The sequence below is a fragment of the Tenrec ecaudatus genome, chromosome 16, assembly GCF_050624435.1.
Source record: "Tenrec ecaudatus isolate mTenEca1 chromosome 16, mTenEca1.hap1, whole genome shotgun sequence".
NCBI lineage: Eukaryota > Metazoa > Chordata > Mammalia > Afrosoricida > Tenrecidae > Tenrec > Tenrec ecaudatus.
The window spans coordinates 52,979,214-53,004,124 of NC_134545.1; the positions used below are offsets into that span (position 1 = coordinate 52,979,214).

General features: G+C 41.2%; 2 protein-coding genes and 1 pseudogene across 2 annotated transcripts in view; 2 read left to right on the top strand and 1 right to left on the bottom strand.

Moving 5' to 3' along the window:
- Nucleotides 1–4,496, top strand: part of SLC25A16 (solute carrier family 25 member 16) — a 42,344-nt gene extending 37,848 nt beyond the window's left edge. Inside the window, exon 9 of the mRNA XM_075533695.1 lies at nt 3,878–4,496. Coding sequence (XP_075389810.1) covers nt 3,878–3,881 — 4 coding nt within the window. The 3' untranslated portion in view covers nt 3,882–4,496. The remainder of the gene's footprint in view (nt 1–3,877) is intronic.
- LOC142429536 (developmentally-regulated GTP-binding protein 1-like) lies at nt 15–3,640 on the bottom strand (annotated as a pseudogene).
- A 1,387-nt stretch (nt 4,497–5,883) lies between the features above and the next one.
- Nucleotides 5,884–24,911, top strand: part of DNA2 (DNA replication helicase/nuclease 2) — a 53,948-nt gene continuing 34,920 nt past the window's right edge. The window contains exons 1-5 of the mRNA XM_075534342.1: nt 5,884–6,008; nt 12,176–12,358; nt 13,931–14,114; nt 15,709–15,854; nt 18,632–18,763. Coding sequence (XP_075390457.1) covers nt 5,935–6,008; nt 12,176–12,358; nt 13,931–14,114; nt 15,709–15,854; nt 18,632–18,763 — 719 coding nt within the window. The 5' untranslated portion in view covers nt 5,884–5,934. The remainder of the gene's footprint in view (nt 6,009–12,175; nt 12,359–13,930; nt 14,115–15,708; nt 15,855–18,631; nt 18,764–24,911) is intronic.

A 24,911-nucleotide genomic window follows, 5' to 3' on the forward strand; every position in this document is an offset into this window, starting at 1 on the left:
AGGATTTCACTTTTTCATCCTCCTCCAAAGTGTGAGCTTTCTAAGGATTGTTCCACAGAGAGACCCCCTACCAGAACGTAATAAAATTTTAAAATCATTTTATTGGGGACTCATACAGCTCTTATCACAATCCATCCATTGTGTCCAGCACATTTGTACGTTTGTTGCCATCATCATTCTCAAAACATTTGCTTTCTACTTAAGCCCTTGGTATCAGCTCATTTTTACCCCTCCTTCCCTCCCTCCCCACGCCCTCTCCCTTATGAACAACTTATAATTATATTGACATGTCTTACACTGTGTGACATCTCCCTTCACCCACTTTTCTGTTGTCGGTCCTCCTGTATTTAAATTTTTTAATAAGATTTTTGAGGAGAACACATGTGGAAATTACTTTTAATAATTAAACACCCACACACTGACATTGGCAACCAATTTTAGTATCCGTGACCATGGCCATCCTGTGTGGTCATCAAATGAAGTCAGCGCTTCGTCTGAGTGAAGTTTATCGCACAGCAACAGTGTGAACCTGTCTCAGATCAAGTAATTCTTGGATTTGAGGAAGGTCGGAAGGGGAGTTTTGGCCAGGAGAGTGATACCCGAAGACTCCTTGTTGTGTTTTCAGGGACAACTCAGAGCACTGTGACGGTCAGGACTGCCTCTGTATTCTCCGTGATGCACACATACAGCCCTTTTGGGCCCTGGTTTCCGTTTGCACTGTATGAGAATGGAAGGGGGGCAGAGGTTTCTAGCAACTGAATCACTTTTTTTTTTTCACAAGAGAAAAACTTGTAGTTAGTTCATGGATCGTTTGCTGGCCCTTAGGAGCGTTTTCCAGTCCAGCCTGTTGGGGCACCACGCCCTGGCCCCAAAGTCCACTTTCAGCATTCCCTGGGGACCTTGCCACTCCATTCCCTTGCTGTTCCGCTGCACTCCCCCAGTGATTTGCCTCGGTGTGGTGGGATCAGGTCAGCTGCAATTCCCACACTGTGTTTCCGGTGCTATCCCCTGTATCGCCCTTAGTCACTGAGGGGCATCATGTCGCAACTGAATCATTTGTGCACCTGTACAGCTCACAGAGCTTAGACTTCAAATATACTTGGTGAATGACTAAAAAAAAAAGATTTTTGTGAATCTTTATGCAGAAATTCTTCATGGTTGTCCTGGGGTCGGGCAGCATGACCAGAGAAGTATAATCCTGTAACTAGCCTTTGAGTTTGTTGTAAATCTTCACTAGTTTCAGCTAGTCCCAGATCTTTTCCAAAAAGTTATCAAAATTCCAGCGGTGGTGAGCAGAGATGGGCACACAATGAGGCACCTTACAGATTATATTCATGTTCCCACTGGAGATCTGATCAGGTCCCTTAACACATAGATACAAGGGCTATACCTTATGTTTCCATGATGATGGCAACAAATGTACAAATGTGCTCGACACAGTGGATGGATTGTGATGAGTTGTATGAGCCCCAATAAAATGATTTAAAAAAAGATTATAACAAAAAAAATTGTTTCCTTCCATTACATCAATAAGGGCATCAGCTGTAGATAGGTCACTGTACAGTCATATCAGCACTATGAATTTTATATTCAGTCAGAATGCCCATTGATGGCAAGTGGTTCTGAGGGTAATGCTCCCCTCGTCTTTCTTTTCTTTTCCTTTTGTCTTTAGGGGTTTCTTTTAAAAATTTTTTTTGTAAATTTTACTAGGGGCTCATACAACTCTTATCACAACCCATACACATACATACATCAATTATATAAAGCACAAAGCATTTGCTCTCCACTTAAGCCTTTTGCATCAGGTCCTCTTTTTTCCCCTCCTCGCTCCACGCTCCCCCCTCCCTCATGAGCCCTTGATAATTTATAGATTATTATTTTGTCATATCTTGCCCTACCGGAGTCTCCCTTTCCTGGCATCCGTCTCCCAGGGAGGAGGTTACATGTGGAACTTTGTTATCGGTTCCCCCTTTCCAACCCACTCACCCTCTACTCTCCCTGCATCGCCCCTCACACCCCTGGTCCTGAAGGTATTATCCACCCTGGATTCCCTGTGCCTCCAGCTCCCATATGCACCAGTATACAACCTCTGCCCTATCGAGTCCTGCAAGGTAGAATTCGGATCATGGTAGTTGGGGGGAGGAAGCATCCAGGATCTGGGGGAAAGCTGTGTTCTTCATCGGTACTATCTCGCACCCTGACTGACCCATCTCGTCTCCTAAACCCCTCTGAGGGAATCTCCAGTGGTCGACACTTGGGCCTCGGGTCTCCACTCTGCACTTCCCCCTTCATTCACGATGGTATGTATATGTATATATATATATATATATATATATATACATACATATATATAATTTTTTTGCATGATGCCTTATACCTGGTTCCTTTGGCACTTCGTGATCGCACAGGCTGGTGTGCTTCTTCCATGTGGGCTTTGTTGCTTCTGAGGTAGATGGCCGCTTGTTCACCTTCAAGCCTTTAAGACCCCAGACACTATCTCTTTCGATAGCCAGGCATCATCAGCTTTCTTCGCCACATTTGCTTATGCACCTGTTTGTCTTCAGCGATCGTATCATGGAGGTGTGCAGCCAATGATATGATTTTTTGTTCTTTGATGCCTGATAACTGATCCCTTCGGGACCATGTGATCACACAGGTGTGTTCTTCCATGTGGGATTTGTTGCTTTTGAGCTAGGTGGCCGCTTGTTTATCTTCAAGCTTCTAAGACCCCAGATGCTATCTCTTTTGTTAGCTGGTGGGCACCATCAGCTTTCTTCACCACATTTACTTGTTCACCCGCTTTGGCTTCAGTAGTTGTGTTGGGAGGGTGAGCATCGTAGAGTGCCAATTTAATAAAAGACAGCATTCATTGCCCCTCGTCTTTCTTCTTAAAGCCAATGTAGGGGATTTGCTGTTCCAAAGAACGCCAAAGCCTTCCAGCTATTTTCTATTTCTCTTCTTATGCCCCAGGGGCTTCAGGATATCCAGAACAAGCAGGATCAAGTCACAGGTTCAGGAAAAATAATCATAATTTATAAATTCTCAAGGGTTTGTGAGGGAAGAGGGGTGGGGGAGGGAGGGAGAAAATGAGCTGAAATCAAGGGCTCAAGTGGAAGAAAATATTTTGAGAATGATGATGGCAACAAATGTACAAATGTGCTGGACACAATGGATGAATGGATGGATTGTGATAAGAGTTGTATGAGCCCCAATAAAAATGATTTAAATAAAAGTTATAGGTTCAGGTCACAGCAATGACTTTGGAGCCTCTACCTTTGTCATCCTTGGCACCCTCAGTGATTCCAGGGATGTTGGCACCTTTCTCTCTGATGACACCAGGCCCAGTGGTGGGCGTAGTGAACTCAGGTGGTCACCTCAGAATATACACCTGCCAGATTACTAAGCAGTGTCAACTTTCCCACAGTTGGTAAATCAAATCCAATTCCGGAATCACCTGTTTTAGACACATCAAAGCCTCCAATTTCCCCCCTCCCCTAAACACACCTTTTGTTGTAATGGGTTCTCTGAGCTCAGCCAAAGAAGCCTTGAGCGGCCATAAATGGTATGCTGTGGCCTTATTCCTCTGAGTTCTGTCCATCTCCGCTTTGATCGCCAGGATCTGCACAAAGGTGCTGCTCATCCTCCTCGTGAGCACACCTGAGGTGCGTAATGCACCTATCTCCCTCTCCTCACACACGCTGTTGAGTTATTCTTTAGCTAAAATTCTATTTCTTCTGACCTAAAATTAAAAACTAATCATTTGTTTCAATTTTTACTAAAGAAACTAACAAGTCATATTTAAATGATAAAAAAAATCTTAACAATCCTCAGCCTATTCTTCACTTAATTTACTGTGCCAATTTTGTTCCTTTTCCAGGTAACAGGCATCAGAAGACCCATAGCAAACAAAGAAAACCATATGGCTGAGAATGAGTGGGGTCAAAGCAGAGACCCAGGATCCATCTGCAGACAATGGAACATCCCCCACAGAGAGGTTGCAGGGAGGATGGGTCAACCAGGGTGCAGTCAAGCACCCATGACACACACAGTGTTCCTCTTGTTCCTTGAGGCTTCCTCACCCCCTACATCATGACCCCAGTGCTGCCTCTCAGTTCCGAGTAGACTGGAGCTTGCGCACAGGTACAGATAGATAAAAGCACCCGACACTTGCAAGTCAGGAGCGGGAATGGGAATGGCCATGCCAGAAGGATAAGAAGTGGGCTGGGGAGGGGAGGAAGGGGGAACAGATCATGATGATGGTAACACAGCCACACACCCCTCCAGGAGGTAGAATAGAAACCATGGGGTAAGGGAGACAGTGGTTGGTGTGAGCTATGAAAATAATAACAATTTATAATCTATCCAGGGGTCATGGGAGGGGTGGAAAGGGGAGGAGCTGATACCTAGGGCTCAATAGAAAGTAACTACCTAGAAAATGATGGCAACATATGTATACATATGACTGATCTGACTGATGTATGGATTGTGATGAGTTGTAAGAGACCTCAATAAAATGATTAAAATATTTTAGTTCGTTTTTACTTAAATCATTTCTCTAAAAGTTACCTTGCAGTTAGCATCCCAATAGGTAACCACTAAGACACAAGGGCACCTTTTCTTTTATTTCGGTCATCTTTAATTTATGTAAAAGTTGTTTTTAACAAGGATTTATTTTTAAGTTGCATGAAGGGTTATGAGGTTATCATTGTATCGTTGAAATACCATTTTCTATATTTTAAATATTCTGTAGTATATTATTTTCAAAATAATTTTGTTATTGTCTACAAAAGAAATAGATTCAATAACATTCTTGTGATGAAGAAAATTTGAAAACGTAGTTGAATAGGAGTTGAACGTGGATGGAATGAACCTTGAAGAAAGTTCTTTTAAGTTTGGCCAAGAGAATAATGGGTAAGTGCCATGAAGCAGCGGTTCTCAACCTCCCTAATGTCAGGACCCTTTCATACAGGTTCCTTATGTTGTGGTGACCACCGCCCCAACCATAAAATTATTTTCGTTGCTTCTTCATAACTAATTTTGCTACAGTCTGAATTGGGTGACCCCTGTGACAAGGTTGTTTGATCTCCGAAGGGGTCGCGACCCACAGGTTGAGAACCGTGGCATCAAGGCACCATCTTTTCACGCTGGGGGATGTTCTGAACAATATACTAGTGAGTGGTCGGGGACAAGAGAAGAGGAGGAGGAAACCGAAGAAGCAAAGCTAGTGGCCATAGGATCTTGATGATACACCGTGAGAGGGAAACTGTCTCCAAATTTCAAAAAGACCTAAAGAAAGTGGAGAGCGGGCAGCAATGACTTTGCGCCTTTACTGTGACTTCTTTTCTAGAAAAAGGAGAGAAGTCATATCTCTGAGAAGGCAAACATCTGAAGGCCAAAGAGGGACTCCTTAGTATGGGCAGCTGTACAAGGTTCTTCTATTTAAAGCATGGGCGGCTGGTGGGCACGGGGTGGGTTGGGGGGTAAAGAGATTACTAAAAAGCAAGCTCAAAAAAAAAAGAGGCAAGCTCACTGCCGCGGAGTGGATTGGGCCTCCTGGCCACCCTACCGCACCGGGCAGAACTGGCCCCGGGGTTTCAGAGACTTAACCCTTCAGGGACGCAGAAGCGTCCTGTGTCTCCCGGTCAAGGGGTCCCATGATGAAGACTGTTTTCCAAAGCCGCCGGCACTCCACGGGAGAGCGGTGAGGACGTCTGCTCCGAAGCGACCGGCGGCCCGCAATGCCGACGCGGGGCTGCTCGGGGCCCGCACCGCCCGCGGACTGCGGGCTCGGTGGCTGCAGGCGGGCGGGCAGGTCTGCGCGGGCCGCCGGGCCCGGGGCGCGGTGCGCATGCGCGGCGTGCCCGCGCGCCTTTCTCCCGGGGCTGTTCCCGCTCCGCGCGACCTCACCTGGCCGCGGGCCGGCCTCGGCTTGGGATGGAGCAGCCGCACCCACGGGAGCTGCCGCGGCCGGAGAGTCGGGGGGCCGAGGAGGCGCCCGCCGCGGAGACGTGAGCCGAGCGGGCGGGCCCGGGGACGCGGCGGGAGATTCAAACGCAAAGGAGCGGGAGGGGCCTGCGTCGCGCACCTCGGCCGGCCCGCGGGCAGGGACGGGCGGCCGGGCGGTTGTCCGCGCTCTCCCGGCCCCCACGAGCCCCTGGATGGGCTTTCCGGCCTCAAGGCTCTACGTCCCAGCGGCCCATTCTGCCCCTTTATGGTCTGGATCCGTGGGCACTTTGCGCACGGCCGCGTGAGTCCAAACCGACTCTCTGGGAACCGATGTCCCCCCTCCCCCCGTCCTCCCCACCTCCCCGGTCTGTCCCCCGCCCCACGTGTCAACCGTGCTCCTTACTGGGAGTTAAAGCTGCCCCAGAGGAAGGCCCTCCGGATTGACACAGTGACTGCTGCCCTGGGCACCCAGGAACCAGTTGTGAAGACGAACAGGCAATGCTGTCTTCGGAACTCAGGACGCAGCACCTGATAGCAGTAACAGATGCTTGTTAGTTCAGTGTTTTGTTGGCGGAAACCGTTGCACGCTGCTTGTAGATGAGTGGGACACTTCATTCACCATGATGCTTACTAATAATGACAATGCTAGTTATTGCTAAGGGGCATGTTCATGTTGGGTTCTGAATAGCAATAAGTTTTGAGTAGGGCTACTAACTGCAAGGTTAGCAGTTCAAAACCATTCTGCTCTGTGAGAAAGATGAGCCTTTGTACTCTGTCAGAAACCCGCAAGGGTGGTTCTGTCTTGCAGGGCCACGGTGAGTGTGCAGCATTTTATGACTTGAGGCTATATTGATTGGGTAGGTGTGTGTGCAGGTTATACAAGAATAGAACCTAGGGTTGGATGGCAAAGACATTTAAAGGCGGAGTGAAAGGCATTTGGTGTTTTAATTGGAGAGATTTGGCTTGAAATCAATATGACCCAAACTCAAAAACTAAACACACTACCATTGAATCGATTCTGACTCATAGTAGCCCTATGAGGGGGTAGCCCTGCCAAACCGGAATTGCACTGGGCAGAACAGAGCTTCTGGAAACTCCCTGAGTTAGTGCACCCAGTGGCGTTGCCTGGGAAGGTTCTCTGGTCACAGTGAATTTTTTCGTAAAAGCAGTTTCGCTAGAGCCTGGTTTTAGAATGTGGTTGTGTAAGTTGTTTTCTGCTTTGAGGGGGGGCGTGTACTCAGACACTGCTGTGATGTTGAACAGAGCTCCAAGGACAGCACTATGGCAAAAACCTCAAGTTGCAGGAGTGATATTCTCCTTTCAAAAATGGGTTGAAATGTTGATTGATGACAAACCTTGTTCTGGACAGCCAGCAACTTCCCGATGCTTGCATTTGGAGTTCACATTTTAAGTTTGTTCCACCAGGTCAGACTGTTAATCAAGCTTTCTGTTTGGAGATTCTGAAAAGATTGCATAGCAGTGTGTGACCAAAAAAGCCTGATTTGTGGCAGACAGGACTAGTAGAGGAGGTGGTAAACAAACAAGGGAGGTGCCATCAGCCATCCAAACAGATGAGTTTGAAAAATGTTTCCAAGAATGGAATTGCACACTTGGCAAGTGTATTAAGTGAATGGAGAGTTCTTTTAATGTGATAGGTTGTTTTGTAAAAAAAATTAAATACATAGTTTTGGGGGAGAAAATCCCAGGGTTCTTTTGTGTACTTTCTCATACAGTAGGGTTTTATTTATTTATTTGTAATTGTTTTATTAGAGGCTCATACAACTCTTATCATCCATACATATATCAATTGTGTAAAGCACATTTGTACATTCATTGCCCTCATCATTCTCAAACATTTGCTCTCCACTTAAGCCCCTGGCATCGGCTCCTCATTTTTTCCCCAGCAGGGTTAATATACGATAAATTTTCATAAACTTTTCATGAGAGTAGAAAGCCTTGTCTGACAAGCACCTTGAAATTGTCAAGTGTTAGTGTTATAATTTTATCGTATTTTCTTCAGATTTCTATTTTACACATACACGAATTCTTGATAAATTAAATGATCTTTGTTTTCTTCCCTGATTCTGTTTACTTCTCTCCCAGTGTAAGCACCATCAGGAAGTTCATGTTTCTTTTTTATTTTTCAAATGTGTTTCCTGCTTGTTCTTGTATTTTACTAGACACACACACATACACACACACACTCATCAATATTATTGCACACATTATTACACACATTACTGTGTGTGAGTTTATTTGCACGTGTACTTGTCCGACCTGCTTCATTCAGCAGGCCTACAGCTCTGTTGCTGACTAGGCACAGCTCCCTGGGTTCATCCACCGAAGGACCCTCAGGCAGTCCTGAGCACCTTCTTGTGTTGGTGCCTAGAGACTTGGCATTTATTTTAACAGACTTTGCCACATTGTATTTCTAGTTCCTTACTGTCAAACAGCTTTCTGCTTATACGTGTCTTCATTGGTACATGTGCACATGTTTCTCTGGGGAAACACTGTTCTTTTTTCCTAGATAGTTGTGATGACAACAATCTATTGAACAGTATAATAATAAGATAAGCTTAAATATTTATTAGCATGAGCCAGTGGGTGTAAAACCAAAAGTAACAGATAAAACTAGGCATTGTTAAGAGGAATACAGGAAGAAAGGGCCTGTCTGCAGCAGAATGTTCTCTAGAGAAGAACTGGGTCCGGTCCAGACCAAGTCCTTTGCAACCCAGAGGAAGAAGAACAGCATTCCCTACAAAATACTGATACTAGATCACGGAATCTGGTTTAAATAAGATGGTTAAAAGTGTGAACGCTGTACCTCAGGTCTGAATACACATCAGAGTCCACTCCTCTGGAAGGTTGCTCATTCAGGTTGCAAAAAGTAGCACTGCAGAGCCAAGAATGGAGTCCACTGACAGCTTGTGTCAGCCCTCACGACTTTGAAGTCTCCGTTGGGACTGTCACTGATGGCCTTGCTACAAACAGGAAACATGTAAAGAGGGACTTGGCCCGTGACTGACAACGGGAGAAGGGCTGTTTTGTGCAGAAGAAATGATAGTTATGGCAGAAGGATATGCAGAAGGATAGTTATGGCAGTATTATGAAGTTGACTTGCCCTGTATAAATAAGAAATTTCTGATAGATGATAATGGAATGATTTCCCATGAGAGGTATGAAGCTTTCTTTCCAAAGCAAGCACTAGTTGATCCTCAGTCACGTTTTCATAGAAAATTTTCCTTTACTGAATAGTAGGTTGGATTGGAGGATTAATGTAATTCTGTGGTTCACAACAGGACGTACACTGCACTTTCTGCAGCATACATGTCATTTACAAAACGGGTAGTGTCCAAGACATCTCCTTTTACTATCCTTTGGGATTTATTGTTCCACATTTTTCAAGTTTTCCTTTATCCTCACAAAGATGAATGCCCCATAGAACACCTTACAGAGCTTATATTAGAAAAAAAACAACATTTTAAATGGAATTACTTCTCAGAGACTTTTATAGATTCAAAGTGTACTATGCCTTTTTTTCATGGTTTTACTGAAGGGTAATTGTGATCGATTTTCTAGAAGAAACACATGTAGAAAAGTAGATTGCTGATTTGGAAGCCCTCGCTCCAGCCCCGCTTTGGTGAAAATACATGCTAAGCAAAGCATAAACCTACTCCACAGTTTCTTCATGTGCATCTCTGACATTGGTTGCATTCTTCATGTTGTGTCATCAGTCTCACTGTATCTAATTTCATCTTCACTCATTGTCCCCTACGCTTCTCATCAGCACTTCACAGTTATTGTCAATTTGATCCTATATGGATAAGATGGATATTTTTTATAGTGTAATCCTCAAGATAAAGATTTTTTACTAGTATAAGTAAGAGTTATGTTTTATTTTTTCATGCTGTACTTATTTATTTTGTTCGTTTTATTTTTCTAACAGTTTTGGCATTTAATTCACATGTTATAAATTCAATAGTTAAGTCACCTCAAGAAGAGTTCCACAATTATGACCACAGTTATAGAATATTTTCTTCCATCTTGAACTCATTGTTATTAGTTCCCCATTTCTCCCTACCCTCTCCTGTCATACTTTTTTCCTCCGTCATACTCTTAAGGAACCACTAATCCAGTTACTGTCTATGGATTTATCTGTCCTGGATTTCGAATACAGAAAAAAGACAACCTAACAAGAATTACATAGTAAAACAGATAAAAACCTCAATAGATAAGAAAGCAGAAAGTATTAAGAACTAGAACAAATGGATTATAATAAATGGATTATACCGGAAATCAAATGATAGGGTGCTAAATTTTAACTTCACTGCATCTGCACTGCAACTTCTCTTTGCAGTGCATTCTGCATGTTAGCAGGCTGTTCACATCCCCGTCCATGGTCAGAGGGCCTTCACCAGGAGCTGAATCCAGGTGCATTTCCTTCTCACCTTTTTAAAAAAAACTGAAACAGCTTTAAAATGGATCTAAAATGACATTTTGACCTTACTACATCTGCCACCATCAACTGTACAATGCTCGCTGTCCAGTAACAGGGATATCCATACCCTTCAGCTGTGACCAGAGGGGACTCACCAGGGGCTATACCCACGTGGGGACGGTGGATTGTGGGCTCCCACTTTCAGCCATCACCTTCTGCAAACCAGTTGTTCGCAGTTTTAGCTCTGATGTCATTCTTTCCATTGGTCTTGGATGATATAATTTCAGTCCTAGATCACACAGGCTGGTGTGCTTCTTCCACGTGGACTCCGGTGATGCCTCACTTAGATGGCCCTTTGCTTAAAAACACGTCTTTAACATCCTGTATGCTATTCTTTCAGACAGCTGGGCATCATCTAGTTTCTTCACCACACTTTGTAACTTTATATTCAGGGATCTTTTCATGAGGTTGAGCATCAAGCAGGGCCAGATCAAAAGAAGTAATTGTTCTTAGATTGTGACCAGAATGCAGTGCAAGCCCTAAGTCCATGCATCGATGGTTTATATATGGCTCTGGTTCACTGGAGAGACATCATTGTCATTTTATATTAGAGAACATTATCAGTCATCCTCCGGGGGCAATTATTGTTTGTTTTTTCAAATCTTTTTATTGGGGGCTCGTACAACTCTTTTTTTAAAAAAAAACATTTTATTAGGAAAAAAAACCATTTTATTAGGGACTCATACACCTTTTATCACAATCCATACATACATCAATTGTATAAAGCACATGTGTACATTCTTTGCCCTCATCATTTTCAAAGCATTTGCTCTCCACTTAAGCCCTTTGCATCAAGTCCTCTTTTTCCCCCTCCCTCCCCGTTTCGTACAACTCTTATCACAATCCATACATACATCCACTGTGTCAAGCACATTTGTATATTTGTTGCCATCAGCATTTTCAAAACATTTTCTTTCTACTTGAACCCTTGGTGTCAGCTCCTCATTTTTTCCCTCCCTCCCTCACTTTCCCTCCCTTATGAACCCTTGATAATTTATAATTATTTTTTCATGTCTTACATTGATGTCTCCCTTCAGCCCACTTTTCTATTGTCCATCCCCCTGAGAGGGGGTTATATGTAGATCATTGTGATCAGTTCCCCCTTTCCCCTCCCCCACCCACAACTACCTTTCTCTTACCCTCTGGTATCACTACTCTCATTATTGGTCCTGAGGGCTTTATCTGTCCTGGATTCCCTGTGTGTCCCGCTCTTATCTGTACCAGTGTACATGTTGTAGTCTAGCTGGATTTGTAAGGTAAAATTGGGGTTATGATAGTGGGCGGGGGGGACGGGACGGGACGCATTAAAGAACTAGAGGAAAGTTGTATGTTTTATCAGTGCTACACTGCACCCTGACTGGCTTGTCTCTTCCTTGTGACCTTTCTATAAAGTGATGTCCAATTGTCTACAGATGGGCTTAGGGTCTCCACTCTGCACACTCCCCCTCATTCACATTGCTATGATTTTTTTGTTCTGGGTTATTGTTTGTTTTAAAGATGATTTCAGAAGATAATTTTGCTTCACGTTTTAAAGATTATGTAAGGGTAGTAGGCTCAGGGACTTCCAATGGGACCCAGGAAGTCTGGATTTCAAAGGAGTTTGAAATTCTGTTTCATTTTTTTCCATTTTCATCAAGATCCATTGAGTCCTTGATCAAAATGCTGAGTTGTGGTAGAGTGGCTTTTCATTTTGAGATTGTGCTAAAACGGTTTTCTACATGTATGTTTTAGTTCCCAGGAGAAAGTTGAAGCTTCCTTTCCTAAAACTATTCTGAGCCAAGGAGCTGATAACCGGTACCTGGTTTTAGCTGTCACTATTGTACAGAATGAAGAGAGAAGCCACGAAAAACATCTAAGCATCACTGCCTCCAAGTCACTGGAACATAAAGAATTGTGCATCCTTCGGAATGATTGGTAATTTTTGTGTGACTTTGATCATTAATACAGCAAAGTCTTTTATTTTTAACTTGTTATCGTGAATTTGGTGAAGGTTTACAGAAATCAGTTTTAATTGATCAGTTCCTGTATATTTCTTAACCCTCTGTACTTTGTCCTTGGATAAACAGTGCCCCTCTCCCCTCCGTTTTTTCCTGCTTTGGTAATTGTTTATAACCACAACAAATGAGTACAGAGATGGTTCTGTATGGAACAGCATAATGAAGGTTTAGAGACGGAGGTATGCCCTTAGCAAGGCTGAAGAATCCAGTCTCTGGTATTTGGAATTTAACCTGCAAACCTGATTTTGGATGGATTACTGGTGTGTGAGCACAATCCATGCTTTAACCAGATTTGAACAGAGAAATGGTCGCTGAGGTGCTTAATGTCCTGTGTCACAGAAACCACCCAAGTTTCAGGCCGCAGTGCAGTGGAAGTGGGGTTGTCCTTCTTTTCAAACTCCTTGGTGTGCACTGCAGTGTCGCATTTCTTTAGCACCTGAGTACTGCAATCCAGTCCTCTTGTGTCTTTTTTGGGTTTTTCCCCACCTTTTTCTGTCTCTTTATCCAGGACCTTTAAGTCTTAAGGGTACCATCTTAGAATCCATCACCAATCGCTTCTCGACCTTGTGGCTAAGATCTAGGGTAAAATCCATCATCTTGCAGTGATTTGCTTGTTAAAAGGGATTCTGGATTGATTTACATGAAAATTGTATGTATTATCCCATCTCAAGCCTTTTATTTCAAAACCATTTGATTTTTATTGTCATTTGCAAGTCAGGTACATCCAAAACCAAACTCACTGCCATCCAGTCAATACTGACTCAGATCGACCCGATAGGTCAGGGTAGAACTGCTGTCTTTCCCCCAAGGAACTTGAATTGGTTTTGAACTGCTGACCTTAAGGATCACAGCCATGCTACCAGGGTTCCTGAGTTATGTGCATAGGACCTTATTAATGGCTATTTCCCACTATAGTCTAAGATGACCTCTTAACATTTAGGTTGGTTTACACTATGCAAATTTAATTACTGCTTTGAACATAACACAATAACTTAGACTCTAGGTGTTTCATCTTAAACCAAATGTGAGGGATGTAGGGAGATGCAGAGAAATAGGAGTCTAGGCTGCAAGTTGGATGGCTTGAATTACATAGATCCATTTTATTTTGGTTATGTTTGGTTTGGCTTGATGCCTCAAGATATGTTCTAAGTCTTAAGAAAGAGAAAATTAATTATTAAGGCTACCTACAGTATAATTGAAGCTATATGTTTTGCTATTAAAGTGTTGACAGCTTTTGCAATGGACATTAATAGCACGAAGCAGTTTTCGTTGTTGATATGTAAAGAAACCCCACGGGCATTCTCAGATGTAGTTCTTAGGTAGGAAAGGGTCGACTGACTAGAAATCAATTCAGAAGACTCCATTTTGGTATTTTAATTTTAAAAATAACCAACCCAGAAATTTAGAAATACTTTAAAAGCTTTATTACGATGTTTAAATGTTGGAACTTAAAGTATACATTTATTCTGTCACTCCATTTTATTTTTAGGTGCTGTGCTCCAGTAGAGCCAGGAGACATCATTCATTTGGAAGGAGACTATAAATCTCATACTTGGATAATTGATAAAGATTCTGGATATTTGATTTTATATCCAGACTTGCTGATTTCTGGCACAAGTATAGCCAGTAGTATTCGATGTATGAGAAGAGCTGTTTTGGGTGAAACTTTCAGGGTAAATATCTACTTAACAATCCTGGGATCCGATTGGGAGATAGACTGGATTAAGCAACTCCATTTTACAGATGAAGAAAATCAGGCGTAGAGCGGTTAAGTGACTTGCCCAAAGCCGTTACTCATAAGTGGTAGCGCTGGGACACAGCACCAAGCACCTAAGTTCTTTCATCCCTGTTGGACTTCATAAAATAATTCTAACCATATGAAAATGAAGTGGTGAAATTTAAAAATGTTTTATACATTTAGGCCATTCTTAATTTGGCTTCACATAATTCCCATTAAGCAAAAAATACATCTAAAAGTCTCTTTTAAAAATAAGTGAAGCATTTCAGACAAAGGTTTCAAAGCCCTACAAAGAACTTATTGTAATGACCCTCCATGTACCCAGCATCTAGCTTCAGTAACCAACATTGTGCTGCTTTCCGGCCTTATGAGATACACAAGCAAACGACAGTTGAGGGCTCTCTTAGGGGGGGGTTTAAATAGCGGAGGACCCTTTAAGGACAATAAGCAATATCTTTGTCATACCCAACAAGGCTAGCAATCATTCTTTATAATTAATCTAATGCCCAGTCTTCCTTTAGAATCTTTTCTCAGATCTATCTTTTATATTCTGTGGTTTGGTTTCAATAAGCAAACAAGCTCCTGCGTTACATTTGACTAATGTCTCATAAGTTCCCTTTAATGAATGTTGGTTCTACCTTCCACGTAGCACCTTTGTTTCAGGGCCATTTATTTGTTGAAGAAACTGGCTTATTTGTTAAGTGGTAATTCCCCCCAATTTAAAAAAATGTATTATACAATCCAACAATCTGTGAGTATATAGAAAACTGAAAATACAGCTGAGCAAGGATCATAAAAAGGAGGAAAAATTATACCAAAATAAAATTTCTAATTGTCAGTTATTCATAGTTTAGATTTTATGTATTCTTGAATTGTAGGGGGGAATCAACTTCTCTTTTAGAAGTTTGAAAGCAGACTTGAATATTAAATTTTTTATGATAAAATATAAGTAGCCAAAAGATTATCATTTTAACCATTTAAGATGTGTAAGTCAGCGATTTTAATTCTGAATACTTTTACAATCTTTATTTTGAAATAACTTTGGGTTTACATACATCTTGGAAAGATAGTACTGAGCATTCAATTGAATTTAATTTTTAAATTCCTGATGGAGAATTTTGTGGATTTGGGTGATTTTTTTTTTTAATAGCTTCAAGGGAGTTTCCTATTGATAAAGAATTACTTGGAAACTAAAGTACTATTCCATTAGCAAGAAATCTTTGAGTTTAAATTTTATTTTGAATAAACTTTGTGTGAGTTCATGTGGTCTGTCTTGATTGACTTTCTTCTTGGGTAAAATAACAGTTATTAGAGAATATATTGGAATATTCAATCTTGACTTTTTTATGAAAAAAGGAATACATTGTCTTAAAATAACTTATTTGTAAAATAATTTAGGTAATTCAGAGTAGAAGAACGTGGAAGTTACCTATAGAAACTCACTCACTTGAAATAAATATTATTTACTATTTTGGCATTTATCTAATTGTTGCACTTTTGTTTTGTATGACCTTTTTTATTTTTGGTAGAAGTCAGATCCTGCCACACACCAAATGCTCACTGGTACAATTCTACATGAAGTCTTTCAAAAAGCAGTGAATGATAGCTTTGCCCCAGAAAAACTACAAGAGCTTGCTTTCCAAACTACTCAAGAAATAAGGCACCTGAAGGAAATGTAAGTAGCAGGAGAAGAATCACACGGGCAGTTCTGTTATGTAGCTTGTTTGTCTGGAACCTGTGGGGTTTTAGCTATTAGGCTGTTGCTATCGAGTTGATGCTGCGTCAGTGAATATCTGACAGATCAGGACGTTCACACACGATCTCCAGGGCTGTACATCTTTCTGGGAGCAGCTAATGAGTGGGAACCTCTGACCTTTGGTTGGCAACGGAACCCTGAAGGCCTTGTTCCACCAGATCTCCCTGTTTGGTCAGTAGATTATATATTAATGCTAGGATGTAGATTCCAAGGTGGCAGTAGCGGGTTGTAACTGATGCATTTCTAAAATTGCATAGCAGGAAACTTTCAGTAAAAATATCGAAACATTTCATGCTTGCGCAAAACTGACCCCATATCTGCTAGTAGAGAGGAATGAAACATTTCCACGTTAGTTCTGGAAAAGGAAGGACGTGACAAGTGTAGAATTAGAGGTCAAATGAACCTCCTTTCAATTCTAACTTTGTAGAGTCTCTGAAAAAGATAGCAATACCTGCATTGTGGATTTTTCTTTGTGGTGCTTGATGATATATAAATGCCATTTTTTGTTACAAGTCTTATAAAGCAGGGTGCTTCTGGTTATTTAGGGCTACTTTATATTTTCAGGCTGTATAAATGGTTTTGTAAGCTGTTGGAGACTGGTGGCTCCCATCTTGCATCATATATTAATAATGATTTTGCTTTCCAGACCAGTTGACAACTATAAAATAATTCTGTGGCAACATTGTTTATATGGGCAACATTAATTCCAGTTTTCCACAGAACTGATTTAAAAATGACATCAATAAAAGTATTTTTTGAAACCTGCCATATGCCAGACACTGTTTTGAGGGCTTTTAGATATTCTAGTTAAACTGATAGCCATTTTTAGTCTGATAAATGAAGAAACCAAAGCATATAAGCTGTTTCTTGCCTGTGGCTGCACCACATGGGGTTCCATGTTTGAATATATTTAATAAAGCTTTTGCTTTCTTATTTAGGGTCCATTTATCTCATGTCCCACTCTTATTCAGATTTCTAGTCACACCTTAGTCAGTTGTAGTTAGCTCCATAGCCAGAGTTGTGTGTGCCTTGGAAGTTTCTCTGTGCCTTCATTTTCTCAGCTGTAAAATCGTTTTGATTATTAGATAAATTTTGCAAGCAAAAAAAAAAATCAGGATGCTAGGAGTGAGACTTGATTTGATGTCAGTGAGTTTGGTTTGCAGGAAAATCAGATGACAGGTGTAGTGTCTATTTGATGGAGGTGTAATGAGGAGTAGACAAGTGTATGGCCTGTTAGGGAAACAGAGACATTGGCTATTAACCCCCGTGTGTCCAAATAGAACTGTGCTCCATTGGGTTTTTGGAATTAAATCACTTGACCTTTTTTTGAGGTCCCCTGGGTAAACTGGAACCTCTAACCTTTTGGTTAGCAGCTGTGTTAAAAATTTGCACCGCCAAGCAACTCTACCTGGCCTATAGTGAGCACTGCACAAGTGACTACTAGTCTGATCTTTACACTGTATCGGATTTTCATCCATCAGCCACATATTTTATACATATTAATTCTTTAACTTTGTGATTTATTTATTATCTTCATCTTACAGTTGAGGAACCTTAAGCTTAATTAATAGTGTGTTCCCCAAAGTTGCACATCTCGGAAGGGTAGAGTTAAGACTGAAACATCTGTGTCATCTGACATGCTAGCTGGTGTGTTTTGTTCCTAACACCCTAGAGTGGTGATTGAGGTGGAGAAGCTCAATCATAGGGAAGGAACTAGGAGAAAACAGCATAGAGAGTAAGTTCAGAGAAGTACTTCTAAGAATGTTCTTATCTTAAGAAATTGAGTACCCTGAAGAGCTTTTACTTGTATGGATTATTAGCATGCTTGTTCTTGCGTTTAAAAATCATTGTAATTGATATACATGTTAGCATATACAATATTTTATAAAATGTAACAAATTTGAAAATTAGTGAGATGGGTGGCCTTGATACACATTTTTGCAATTTTTTTTCAAAGATCTGACTAAAATAAAAAAGACCTGACTAAAGTCTTATATCTGTGTCTGCAGTTAATATATTGTTACATCGAGATAATGAGGCTGAGATAATCAAATATATGAGTAGTATTGCCTTAGGTTAGTAGGAATTTTGGGCGTCTTAAATTTTTATTTAATTTTTAAATTATTTTTTTAAGAATTTTATTGTGGGCTCATACAACTCTTATCAGAATCCATCCATCTATTGTGTCAAGCACATTTGTACATTTGTCGCCATCATCATTCTCAAAACATTTGCTTTCTACTTGAGCCCTTGGTATTAGTTCCTCAAATTTTACCCTCCCTCCCTGCTCCCCCTCCCTCATGAACCCTTGAAAATTTGTAAATTATTGATATTTTGAGTTTTGGGTTTTAATGCATTAGTTTTGACTTTCTGAGCCACCCGAAAAACAGAGTAGATTCTGTTAGTTGCTGCTGATTTCTGACAGAAATTTTGGAAAGAATCGACAGAAGCTTCTGTGTTTTTTAAAAAAATTTTATTCCTGTTAGATTTTATGGTAAGACTGATCTTACCTTTCTATCTCGTCTTTTGTCTAGTTTTGTATATTTTTGTTACTTGGTTTCAGTAGCAACATCTCTGAAAGATGTAAGTATGCCCCTTTATTTAGCTGAAAGGTAGAATTGGAGCAAATCTGGAAGTTGATGCCTTGTTACTATTGTTTAGATATGTTTTACTTATCCTTAGTATCTTTTTGGCAGGTACCGCTTAAATTTAAATCAAGATGAAGTAAAACGTGAAGTAGAGGAGTATCTTCCTTCATTTTCTAAATGGGCTGGAGATTTTATGCATAAGGGTCCCTCAACTGACTTCCCTCAGATGCAGCTTTCTCTGTAAGTAACATTTTATTTTTTCTATACCATTGGCTAAGCTATCAATGAGTAGTGGTTACTCTTTGGGCTATTAACCTTATGGTCAGCAGTTTGAAACCACCAGCCAGCTCCACAGGGGAATGATGAGACTTTCTACTCCTGTGAAGTTCTGCAGGCTTGAGGACTCACAGGGGGAGGTTCTACCCTGCCCTATAGGGTCACTCTCTGTCAGCAATGGCTTGATGGAAGTGATGCCCCAGGGGGTGTGACTAATAATCTTCCCTGACATAAAATGACAATGAAGTCTCTAAGGTAGCGGTTCTTAACTGGTGGGTTGCGACCCCTTTGGGGGTTGAACAACCTTTTCACAGGGGTCACCTAAGACCATTGGAAAACACATATTTCCGATGGTCTTAGGAACCAAGACACTGCTCCTCTATCCGTCTTCAGGCAGGTCCGCCCACATGCAGATATACCCACATACCCACATTGTGAAGACTGTTACCCACAATACACCATGCTTCAAGACCAAATTTCATTTATTTGTAATTAGAAATAAATATTTCACAATATATAATTACATATTTTTTGTGATTAATCACTATGCTTTAATTATGTTCAATTTGTAACAATGAAAATATATCCTACATATCAGATATTTACATTATGATTCATAACAGTAGCAAAATTATAGTTATGAAGTAGCAACGAAAATAATGTTATGGTTGGGGGGGTCACCACAACAGGGTTGTGGCATTAGGAAGGTTGAGAACCACTGCTCTAAGGTGATCCAGAGACATTTATAAGCCATAAGAACCAGATGGTGCCTAGCTTTCTGAAAGAATAGGATCTGGGTGTTAAAAGCTTGTTCTAAATGAGCAGCTATCTAAGTGAGGCATCAACTAAGGGCATATGGAAGAAGCACACTAGTCTGTGTGAACTGAGGATTGTAAATAATATAATCCGAAACCAAAGGAAGGGATGATATCAGAGCTTAAATTGTGAACACCTGGTTTGCAGAAGGTTTTGGATGACGGTGGAAGATCACAATCCATTTACAGGGTCCACACATAGGCTGAACCTCTGGTGAATCCCCTCTGATCAATGTTGAGGGATGTGAATTGCCCTGTTATTGGACAGAAAACATTATAAAGTTGACTATGGCAGATGTAGTTAGGTCAAAATGTAATTTAGATTTATTTTAAAGCTGTTTCAATATTTTTAAAAATGTGAAGGGGAAATACATGGATTAAGCCCCCGGTGAATCCCCTCTGCCCATGCACCAGGTCATGAATAGCTTGCTAACATGCAGAATGCTCTGGAAAGTGGATTGTTGCAGGTGCAGTGAGGTTGAAATTTAGCACCCTATCATTTGGACATTTAATGCTATTTGACATTTGGTTTATTTTTCTGTGGGGGAAAAGCCAGCCCCCAGAACTAATCACGGGTTCAGTAAGCGCAGTTGTGTGGTTGAGATATATATGAAGATTATAATAAAGTCAGAGAATAAGAGAAAGAGGAGAGAGTAAAATAAAGAAGTCAATCACAGTTCATGGTGGCATGCTCACCTCCTGGATGGCCATGATCTCAACAGCCAGGTCCGCGCACAGCACGGCCGACAGAGCAGGGGAGTGAGGCGAGGTGGGGGATCTAGTTTATTGTTAACCAAGGCTTATATCTCCTTAAGGGGCATGAGTACAGGTAACCACACACGTCATGGGAAGGGGCTGTACAATAAGCAATAGGAGCAATAGGAGGGCCTAGGTGTGACAGGAAGGGAGGGATTAGGGGTATACATGTGACAGGATATACATGTGACAGCAAGAGCAGACCCTAGATTCATGATGGTGGCCTAACTTTGGTCACCCTTGAGTAAGCTTGACCTCCCTGGGCTCTTCTTTGGGGAGTCAAGTTTGTTTGTTTTTTTCCTCAATAATAGATCCTATCTGATCTTTTAAGTTATTGATGCCAATTTTATCTCATGTTGATAGTTCTTCATAGAGCATAAGGCTCAAGGCAGACCTTTTTTACTTAAGTGTTGGGTTTTTTGTTGTTGCTTGTTTTTGCTTTCATGAAAAGTTTATTCCTCCTACTAGGCGCCAGTCCACCAAGGTTTAAAGTATTGTTTGGTTTAAAGAAAACCTCAGGAGATATTTTTGGTTTTAAGTTTTTAAAAATGACGTCAGGGTGCATTAGGCCAGGTTGACTAGGGAAACAAATCTTGTGAGACTCATGTATGTACAAGAAAGAGCTGGCTATCAAGAAATAATTATATATCATGAAAGCATCCCAGCTCATTACGACTCAAGTCTTAAGTCTGATATGAGTCCATAAGTCCCTCTGCAGACTCATGCAGCCACACACACAGATGCAGAATGTGGACGATTACGGGTGGGGGGGGGGCTGCACAGTCACTGGGTTCCAAGGTGGGTGGAAACAATGCAGAGCTCTGGCAGCTCTCAGGGCCAGTAGCAGAGAGAAAGGAAGATGGAGGAGAGAAAAGGAAGTTTCTTAAGACAAAGGCATGCCTTCAAGGAGACAGCATCAGGCTGTGACCTGATTGACCGGTCTGACTCCACCCCTAGCGAGGAGTGTCTAGTTGTCTTGAAATCCTTTAACGACCACATGGGTATTAATTTCAAGGATTCATCCAACCTTTATGGCCCTATGTAGTCTTGACCCCATGAGAATTTGGGCTCTCTTTCTCTTTTTGATCAGGACGCGTCTGTGGAATATTTGCTTAAACTATTCAGTTATAGTAGCTAGCCACCATCTAGTTCTTCAGACCTCAGGGCATAAAGGGCAGCTGTTTATAGAGAAAATTAGTGACAGTCTGTGTACTCTTTCTGTCCTCGGCTTCTTCAGGTGAATAAAGATCAATTGTTCTGCCTTAGATGGCTGTTTGCAAGCTTTTAGGATCCCATACGCTATGCATAGAACTAGGAAGTAGAACTCTCCCGGCCAGTGGATTTATGCTGACTCATAGCGCCCCTATAGGGCAGGGTAGAACTGCCTCTTGTGGACTATAACTCTTTATGGGAGTAGAAAGCCCCTTTCTCCCGTGGTGTGGCTGGTGGTTTCAAAGTGCCGACCTTGCAGCTCACAGCTCCACCTGTAACTGTGCTACTAGGGATCCAATAGGAGATAAAACATAGGCACTAAATATGTTTTTAGGTCAATTAAGTAGGATGGCTCCAAACTTCCAAAATAAGAAACCAAATCTTAGGAAGCAGCCTCAACAGCTACACTTCATTTTCCCTCTTTGTAAATCCTGTATCATGTAACCTTTCCAATAACGTCAGTGATGACAATAAGATATTTCTATTAACATTAACCACCCCTCCTTTTCCCCTTCTTACCTACTCTGGCAGCCACTAATAAACTGTTCTCTCTACATTGGTCTTTTCTGCTTTGCATATAGGTGAGTTCATACAATATTTCTCCATTTGAGATAGGCTTATTTCACGCAATTTAAGATCTTCCGTCTCCAACCTTATTATAGCACATATGTAATAACTTTCTCCCTCTAGCTGACTAACATTCTCTTGTTTGTTTGTGACGCGTCAGTGGGCATTTAGGTTGTTTCCCCCTCCTAGCTGTTGGTGCACAGGTCTTGATTTCAGTACTTGCTTTGAAATCTTTTGGGTATAGAGTTTCATTTCTGTGATTTGAGGAGCCAGCACACTATTTCCATAACAACTGTACCACATAGCACTCTGTCAGCAAGGAGCAAGGGCTCCAATTTCCCCATATTTTTGCCATTTTTGGCGGTGTTTTTTTTTTGCATCTCAGTCATCCTAGTGGAGGTGAAATAGTATGACATTGTGGTTTTGATGTGTACCTCAGATGGCTACTGACATTGAGCATTTTATGTGTTTGGTGGCCAGTTTAATGCCCTCATTGGTGACATGCTTATTTAAGTCCTTTACCCATTTTATGGTTATTTGTCCTTTTTATATGCATTTATTTATTTATTTTTATTTGTTTTTTTTTAAAAAAATCCAAAATGGGTTTATTAGAATGTCTTCCCACTCATCTCGACTCAGGGTCTTTAGTGCTGCTTCCGTCTGAAGGAACATCCTTCTGTGAGCCTTGCGTTTCCTCCTGGAGGCTGACAGAGGACAGTAGAGCAGCCAGCACACAGAACTAGTGTTTGTGTCTGGCTGAAGAGCGTGGAGATTTTATAGCAGCCTGGGCATTTGACAGCCATGAAGTAGGAATTGGGGCTCTGCACCAGGCGCTTCTTCTTGTGTTTTCTCTTCTCCTCTTTCGGGAGAGGGGTGAAGGAGATCCTTTGTGAGAGGCATGATCGCTGAGTGGTCATCAGCGCCGGAAAGGCTTATTTGTCCTTTTTAATTACTTTATTAAATTTGTATATATACTTTGGTTATTAGGTCCTTGTTGACTTACTAAAGACACTGTTTTTTATTTTTCTAATGTTGTAGGAAAGTAATGTAACAAAATGTTTTTCACTTTAACCATTTGAAAGTCTATAATAAATTACATTTAGTACATTCCCCCATGTAATATCATCACCATTTACTATTTCTGATCAGATTAGTTATTAAATAATATTTTATTGTATTTTCAAATAAAGTTTATATTGAGGTTCAAATTCAATACTTTGTACACAATTTCAGTGCATGAACACTCTTCCCATCTAGTTGCCCCATCCCCATAGTCTCTTTGTTTTATATAGGTATTTAGGCAATTTTCTTAGAGGAACCTAGTAACTATAGGTGATTCTCTTATTTTTAATCCATTGTGTCACTGAATCAGTAGATGAACCTAAGAGGTTAGTTTCAGCAAGGCCCTGAAGACTATCTCAGTAATATTACTGAAGAATTACTGAAGAATATCTCAGTAAGATCTCAGTAATATTCTTGGTGAGTCCTCCCATCTCAGCCAGTTCGTGGATTTTTAATAAAAGAATTTGAGGTTTTGTTCCATATTTTTCTTCGATTTATTTTGGCCTTCATTAGAATGGTCAGTGGTGGTAGCTGGGTACCTCCAGTTCTTCAGGTCTTAGGCTAGATGAGGCTGTGGTTTGTATAGACTCTTTATCCTGTAAACTCATTTCGTCTCTGGATGTCTGGGTTTCTTCTCTCTCTTTTGTTTTGGACGAGTAGAGACCAATAATTGTATTTTGTTAAGAAAGCACGTGCAAGCTTTTAAGATTACAGGCATGGTTCACTGAACTAGGAACTAATTTAGTTTTTAAAAGATCTACTTGGCTGATTTTTCTGAAGACCAATGTATGGGCTTCTATAAGACTCCACGTAAGAGATGGTGGTACGTAGGGGAGTGGGGATTATGGAAATGGTGAGAATGGTTGGGTTTTTATCAGAGTTTGAAGACACAGAGCTGAAAGTTGTGGAGTCCATCTGTGTTGTGGGGCAAAGAAAAGTCATGTTTTCTAGGGATGAAGAATGCTAGGAGAGGACTTGGACACAGTACATAGCTATGTTGAGAAGCTGAATGACTAAATACTCTGAAAGTGAGTAAAGCTTTTATAAGAGAAGTATAAGGGGCTTTACAAGCTATTTAATGTCTTCTAATTCCTTTAACACTTTTTTCTTTCCTTCATGATTCATTTAATAGTTTATGATTTATTTCACTACTCACGACTTAGTTAGCAGTTAGGTTTTAAAGTGAGAATTTCTCGTGTAACCTAAAAATGGTGTTGAATCCTTGGTTTTAAATATTGAGAAGGACGGAGATAGGTTCATTATTGTAGGCCAGTGAGCTGATGAGGGTTGTCACATGGGCATAGGCACGAAGTGTCGGTGACCAAATGCCACAGAGATGGGGAGGGACAGTAAGACTGCTCACTCTGTTTTGTTTTTTATTCATTGTATTTGGGGTTCATACAACTCTTATCACAATCCATACATCCATCCATTATGTCAAGAACATATGTACATTCATTGCCCTCATCATTCTTAAAACATTTGCTCTCCACTTAAACCCCTGGCATCAGCTTCTCACTTTTTCCCCTCCCTCCCTCATGAACCCTTGATAATTTAGAAATTATTATTTTGTCATATCTTGCCCTGTCCGACGTCTCCCTTCACCCACTTTTCTGTTGTCCGTCCCCCAAGGAGGAGGTCACTTGTAGATCCTTGTACTTGGTTCCCCCTTCCCATCCCACCTTCCCTCTACCCTCGCA